Source organism: Frankliniella occidentalis, unplaced genomic scaffold (genome assembly GCF_000697945.3).
Source record: "Frankliniella occidentalis isolate FOCC.00 unplaced genomic scaffold, Focc_3.1 Scaffold209, whole genome shotgun sequence".
Taxonomy (NCBI): Eukaryota; Metazoa; Arthropoda; class Insecta; order Thysanoptera; family Thripidae; genus Frankliniella; species Frankliniella occidentalis.
In genome coordinates, this window is record NW_026267335.1 from 7,743 (window position 1) to 15,029 (window position 7,287).

Here is a 7,287-nt window from a genome sequence, read left to right on the forward strand (position 1 = left end):
TTATTATTATTTTTATTTTTTTGTTTTGCTACTACATTTCACAAGTCAGTTATCTTACTGCCATGAATGAGGTAACGGAAGTGTGTGTCCAAAAAGAGTTGGTACAGAAAGCGTACTAGCATTGTACCAGCTGTTGTCGAACACCCTGTATTGACAAAGTAGAATGAATGCCACATATGGAGTATCACATTAACAAATGCAAAGTATTTTCTTCCTGGTACCAAATCATTGAGGAAGATCATGATTATTATCACAGGTCTAGAAAAATATAAGCACTAAATCATTCGGGACTTCTTGTGTCCGGATTTCATGTTTTACTATTGAAAAGTACTGAACATTCACAAAGACAGAAATAAACCTGAACTGCATTAACACCATTAACTTCACATTTCTGATCTAAAATTAAAATTCCAAGGCTATATGCAAGAATGCAGTAATTTGTAGAATGGCAAAACCAAATCATTACAAAACTCACTCATTGTGATCAACCAACATGTTTTTTTTTAGATTGATCCAAATATTTTCTATTCTAGAACAATTTGTATATCCTCCATCTCACCCTCAAATGAGATAAAGATGAATAAAGGCTTCAAATCTGATATGCTTGAAAAGTCTTCACATAATGTGTAATTGTATTCCTGAAAACATTTGTAGTCTTTTGACTTGCTGAGCACCCTCTCAGAATTAAATAGCTCCTATGAGTGGCATAAGGATTATTACTTAAATAATAACACAAAACAAAAATAGTTAAAAACAATTCTACAAAGGTACAGTAATACATCAAAAGGGAAAACTTCAAAGAACAAAGATTTTACACTCCATGAGGTTCTCTTGCTGAGGGGACAGATAAGTGTTTAAACGACAATCATGAAACCATATTTATTTGATTTTTTGGTGTATACCATTAAGTACAGAGTACAGAAAAAATGAATGCAATACAGTTCACTAAACGGTTTATAATATTTTAAAATCCTTTTAAAGCCAACAAAACAGTATTACTATTGAGTCACCATTGCAGGTTTATAGAAGAATATGTTGGTTGTTGGTTTCATGATTTGTAGTTGAGAAAATGAAACTTATATCACATTAGGAATACAGAAAGGGACAACAAGGTATCACACAATTCATCTTTGATTTCTCTTTTATTTCTACAGGTCTGAGTTGTGAATCTGAATCACTATCTATGAGGGACCAAATATCAAATGAAGCACTAGCAACATTTTTAATATATTTAGTCTAAAACTGCTTAGTGTACTAATTTCAGATTGGCACAGACAAATAATAGCCCATTCATTACGTACGTATAACAAATCTTAATATCATAAATGTAGTATGTCTAGGCCATGATACTAGAGCCCCGGTTGACTTTCAAAGGAACACGCTCAGAATGGATACCAATCACTTCATTATTCACAGTTTAAACTCTGTAGTAGCGTTCCCTTTCCTTTTTAAATTAATATCACAGAGATTTTGCATGTGCAGTTGGTAAAGATTACCACTACAACTTTAACAATGCAAAAACAGCAATCTTCTTCATCTGCCAAAAATGTTTTTCCTTGAGCAATTTTACACCCCTTTACAAATGGAAAATTGCTCATTTCTTCTTCTTTGCCTAAAACATAGAGCATTGCTTGAAGGATAAATTTCCAAGACTCATGAATCAGTCATTGCAATTCATTTTCTAGACAGGGTTGACTCCCCCCTAAAGTCAGCTTTGAATAAAAATGGAGTTGAACCAACACTTGTACAAAGAGGTAAAAGTAAAAGCCTTAGACTATCAGCTCAAATTCCAACAAAATATATTACAACTGGCATTACCCTATGACCCTTAAAAAGATCATTACAATTTCATTTTGTTTCGGTCCATTCAGTACCTCATTGAGAACAGTTTGCAGTAACTAATCCACTGGTCCACGACCTTCCATAAATTGCTTCACAAAGCCAAGGGCTCTGATAGAAGTAACTGCAGAGATAAAGTTTAAGTGCGAATAGTAGGTCCTTTACTGGATACATTAATTTCTTCTTCATCACTGTCACCTGCATCATCATCATAATCACAGTACTCATTATGTAAAAGGGTTGTTCCCTCTCCATAATCTAGGCTGGATCCTTTTTCATTTGGCCGGCCTAATGACATATGACTGTCTACTTCACATGTTGCTAATTGTCCGTAATAAGCCTTTGATCGACGATTATTACGTACACAAGCCTGCAAGGCAGAGCAAAAAAAAAAAAAAGGGGGTATTAATGTAGAGTAGAATACAAGGACATTAACAAAAAGGGCATCCACTTAAAATAAAATTCCTGTTGGCTCAGTAAGAATATGCAAACCCATATTGATATAGCACTACATCTCAAAAGTCCAATTTAAACAAATAAAAGCCCCAGAACCCCCCACAAGCTTACTCACCTGCACAAAGAGAAGAAGCACGCCTAGGGTTATCACTAGGCCAGAACAAATTGCAATAACAGCCAGAGGACTCGAGAAACTCACAGTACCCTCAGACTGAGCTGGAGGATAACTCTGCTCATCAGCTATGCGGCGTTTGCCGGCAGAACCCGACATGCATTTGCCTGTGAGAAGCCACCGAAATGGAAAGGTTTCGTGAAAATGATTTCCAATAATTCAAAGAAAAGAAAAGAACATGAAAAAGAACAAGTGAATTTTTTTAGAGGAAAGCAAAACCAGATAGTAAGTTGTATCCTTACAATCATGCATAATCCACATGAAATTACATAAAGAGGCTCAGAGAATGAAAATATCTTACCAGTCTGGGGATCACACATGCAACAGTTGGCTTCACCTAAAGATGAACAGCAAGTCACACATTGTTTGGTCCTGGGATCTAGCTGTAAGGGGTCACGGCATCCTGTGCATGATGAGAATCCCGGTCCGGAACAAGTGCGACAGGGATCTGTGCACGGACGACACAATTGGGTAGCAGCATCGTAGTATTGTCCACCTAGACACTCCATGCAGAGGCCACCTTCCAGTGTGTACCTGGGAGGGCATGATGTGCACTCCAAAGGTCCTTCACCTGAAACAAAGAATGGGGAAAATACCCACACCTTTATTAGCACCATAATGAAATACCAAAGCCATTTATCCAAGGTGCATTTTCTCATTTTTTACAGTCAGGAATTATTGAAAGCACTTGACATATTACACATACCTTTGCAAGTGCGGCAGTAATGATGACATTTCTGACAACCAAAGTGAGATTTGAAGAAACCTTCAGGACATTCAGGGTGACACTCGCCAGCAGCTAGTTGCCATCCTCTAGGGCAAGTGACACACTGGTCACGGCGTGGGCCTAAGCAAGTGGCACAGCTCAGGTAACATTTGCTACAAAGTCCACGATCACTGTAGTACCTAGAAGAAAAGAAAAAAACAGTTTAATAGTCAGATCCCATTCATATGAAAAAAAAATTTGATTTTGATTTGGTCTTTGCCGTCAAACGACATACCCATCAGCACATGTTGATCTGCATTCTCCATTTTGAAGGTGAAGGCCTGGTACACAGGAGGTACAATTGAGCCGTGACTCGCAGGCAGTGCATGTGTGAAGGCATGGCACACATCGACCCTGCTCCAAGAAACTGCCTTTGGGGCAATCTCCTACACATCGACCACCAGAGAGGACAAGTGGTGACACACAGCTCAGACAAGACTCAGATCCCGGTCCTCCACATGCCTCACAGGATTTATGACATGATTGGCAAATCTCATGAGTTACTTCAAAATATTCCACTGGAAGAAATGGAAAGTAGATTGTAGATGGTTCAAATTCAGAAATAAAAATTGAAATAGTAATCAAATAATCAGAATAAACTTACTAGCTTGGCAACGATTGCTATTTTCCGGAACACAGCGGCTCTTCTTATTAAGTTTCCATCCAGCAGAACATGAATTGCACAACCCACTGTTACATGAGGTGCACCCTGGTTGACAAGGTAGGCACTCTCGCCTTTTCTTATCAGCATACCACCCCTCTGGGCACTCCTGAGGACATTTGGAGCCTGCCAAGGCAAAGTGGCCTGGGCGACATGTAATACACTGGTCCTCTCCAGGGCCCGAGCATGAGTCACATGATGAATGACAAGGAGCACAGCTAGGTACAAACAGAAGAATTCAATTAATTTAAATTGGATTTTGAGTATTGGGGGAAAAGACGATTAGCAGAAGTAGTATCTCACTTGTAATCATCAGTTTCATAGGTATGGTCTGGGCATGATGCTAGACAAGTATGATTATGCATCACAAGATGATGATCACAGCTGGTACAGAAATCGGGTCTATCTTGACAGCTAGCACAATTGGCTTCACAAGGGACACAAGTGCGCTGATCAAAGTCTGGAAATTAATATAAATATTGACATTACAACCAATTTTCATAAACATGACAAAATAGAGAATTTTTCAGAACTTTTAGAATAATTTTCTTACTTTCATAGTACCCTTCAGGGCACTGCTGCAGGCACACAGCCAGATCGGTCACATGCAGGTGTGCGGGAGCACATGTCAAACAACTGTCCTGACCTGGTCCAGCACAAGTCTCACAGGTTTCATGGCATGGCCAGCATCGGCCGCCACTGTTAGGGAAGCTCCGTGGTGGGCATCTTGACACACATGTATTATCCAGGCGATAGATTTTACAGGATATACACTGATGGGGTTCTTTCCCATAGCAACCTTGTGAGTCACATTGCTCATCACAATCATGCAAGACACGTTTGGAAGAATCCTCCCCAGCACCAACAAGATTATCAGATTCAACATCACTGCCATTAGGATCTGAAATAGCTGTGTCAATTTCACTTCCTTGGCCAGAGTACACACTAGATGCACTTGAGTAGTCATGAAAAACGCTGTAGGGGACAGCTGATGGCGAAGGGCCACTTTGAGGCCCAGGGAAAACAAAGCTGCTGGCTGGAGGGGCTGATGGTTGAGATGAGTAGCCTGAGTAGGCCCCAGACCCACTGACTCCGCTGCTATAACTTTGCTTCAACCGTATAGGGTTTGTGTTTGTGCCATAGAAAATAAGTTGCCATTTTTTCAAAACACCTAGAAAATAATAAAGCCAATTTTATCATCTGGTGATCAACAGTTATATTTATATTAAAAACAATACCTTATAATACCTAATAAAAAAGTTTTGAAAGTTACCTGGTTGGTTAACATGTCGGTTTCCTGCATTGACAACTTGCAATGTCCATCTGCCTTCTGCTCTTTCACCCCAGAAGTGGACACTTAGGAATGGCCAATCGTCAAAATTAGAGCTCACAACATCACGTGGCCGCTCAAAGAGTAAAGTAGAAGTAGTGCCCATTGGGGATGTCAGCAAAAGACGAAGGTTACCTCGTGGGAAAAATCTAAGTGAAACCTTGCACTGTACATGTTCTAAGAATCTGACCTATAATAGAAGAAACAGTAATGTAGTAATAAATATACACATACAGGTGAATTTTGAAAATTTGTCTTTTCAATAGATAGATATTCTCACCTCATTGAGAGAATTGGCACATCCATTGACATCCATGTGCACTTGCAAAGTTTGTCCAAAAGTTGACTCAATAACACTAAAATTAAAAAGAAGAACAAGTTTGATTAGGGGAGGCCTAACAGGATTAAGACATTATTTGTGACATCATACTCATACCGATCTTCAGCAAGTTCTTGACTTTTGCAAATATGTTGGGGAGGTACTGGAGTCCATTTCTCAGCAAGGTTGACCATAGCTTCGGCATCCATGAGACCGTATCCAAACTTGTGTGAAACTAGAAATTTAAAATGTTGCAAGTAATAAATTAAAAAATATAATTGGGTATATTATGTCAACAAATACAAAAAAATATAAGTACCTTTTCTCTTGACACCATTGACAATCCATCCGTTTTCCTTGTCCAATGGTTCAACTCTTGAGGAAAGAACAACAAGATACTGCATATCACGCCATGTAAGATCTGGGTTTGCTTCTAGAGCCAAGGCACATATTCCTGCAGCCAAGGGTGCTGAAGCAGAGGTGCCTAAAAACCAAAAATATTTTAAATTATTTTTTCTTGTTTTTTTTATAACTTTAAGACACTAGGAATTTAGAAAACTATAATAATTTAACTTACCTGTGTGCTCAACTGTGCAGATATGGTCAGGTCGTAGTCTACCATCCATGTCCACAGTTGCTACACTCTTATCATGTCCTGGTGTTCCAGAACTGTAGGTTGTTGCAAGTGTGGATGAGCACTCCTCTAGATACCACGGTTTAAATCTAGGAAAAATATATGAAAACATCATAAGATATTTGTAAAATTGGTATTTTATACCTTAGAATTACAGCTGTTATGATGTACTGTAAAGGGTTTGTTGCTTACCCTGCTTGAGTTGCACTTGAAATAGATAATGTGAATATAGAGTTTGTATAACCATCACAGTTGCATGAGTCAGTGTGACGCCCACCATTTCCAGAGGCCCAGACAAAAATTGATCCTTTACCTTTTCGGCCCTATGAGATTCAGAAAAAGTATTTCCATTTTAGAAAGTACTATTTTTTCAATGTCAATAGGTTATGAGGGTAAAGAAAATAACTCACACTGGTGACCCCATAGATAAAAGCTCTTCTAGCGAGAGGTCCAGGTCCATCAACAGTTTTTCCATCATCTTCTGGACCCCACGATGCAGAGTAAATGTCAATGTGATCTGGATTGAGACCTAAGGCTCTTGCTTCCACAGCATCATTTACAGTGCCATCAAGCATGCGAACTCCTTAAAAGTAAATTTGGCAAAATGAAAAAAAATTAGTATTTTAAGTTTAACAAAATAAATTGGTTTTGTCAATTAATTAATATTTTGGTACTTACCTCCAATACTTGCATTGTAAGCAACACCTATGCCACAATAATTGTTAAAGGCGACTGCAGCTACCTCTCCTGCACACCTTGTCCCGTGTTTATTGTCGCCATTGTCTCGTGGAGTGGGATCATCATCATTATCATTGATATCAGTGCTAGCATCACGATCCTTTAAAGAGTAAGGACACGTCAATTTCACAGAACAAAAAAAAAAAAAAAACACACTGAAAAACAATGAAAAACATTGTCTTTTTGATATGCAAATAGAAGACTTACATAATTGAAAGCAAGGTCTGGATGATTTGGCTGAATGCCATCATCCAAAATTGAAACCACAACATTCTTTCCTGTGTACCCTTTTTTCCAAGCTGGCTGAATATTCATATCATGTCCAGTTTTTGCTCCACCATTCTACAAAAGAAAATAATGAAAAAAAAAGAA

General features: G+C 38.5%; 1 protein-coding gene across 1 annotated transcript in view; it reads right to left on the bottom strand.

The window, feature by feature from the left end:
- Positions 1-388: 388 nt before the first annotated feature.
- The window catches only part of LOC113202058 (furin-like protease 2), a 39,647-nt gene continuing 32,748 nt past the window's right edge, over positions 389-7,287 (bottom strand). The window contains exons 5-21 of the mRNA XM_026416119.2: positions 7,123-7,257; positions 6,856-7,015; positions 6,588-6,760; positions 6,370-6,500; positions 6,121-6,266; positions 5,863-6,027; positions 5,661-5,778; positions 5,505-5,580; positions 5,168-5,414; positions 4,448-5,065; positions 4,198-4,354; positions 3,838-4,112; positions 3,469-3,751; positions 3,174-3,373; positions 2,769-3,038; positions 2,411-2,574; positions 389-2,209 (exon numbers count right to left, since the gene is read on the bottom strand). Of these exons, the coding sequence (XP_026271904.1) occupies positions 1,979-2,209; positions 2,411-2,574; positions 2,769-3,038; positions 3,174-3,373; positions 3,469-3,751; positions 3,838-4,112; positions 4,198-4,354; positions 4,448-5,065; positions 5,168-5,414; positions 5,505-5,580; positions 5,661-5,778; positions 5,863-6,027; positions 6,121-6,266; positions 6,370-6,500; positions 6,588-6,760; positions 6,856-7,015; positions 7,123-7,257 (3,549 nt within the window). The 3' untranslated portion in view covers positions 389-1,978. The remainder of the gene's footprint in view (positions 2,210-2,410; positions 2,575-2,768; positions 3,039-3,173; positions 3,374-3,468; positions 3,752-3,837; positions 4,113-4,197; positions 4,355-4,447; positions 5,066-5,167; positions 5,415-5,504; positions 5,581-5,660; positions 5,779-5,862; positions 6,028-6,120; positions 6,267-6,369; positions 6,501-6,587; positions 6,761-6,855; positions 7,016-7,122; positions 7,258-7,287) is intronic.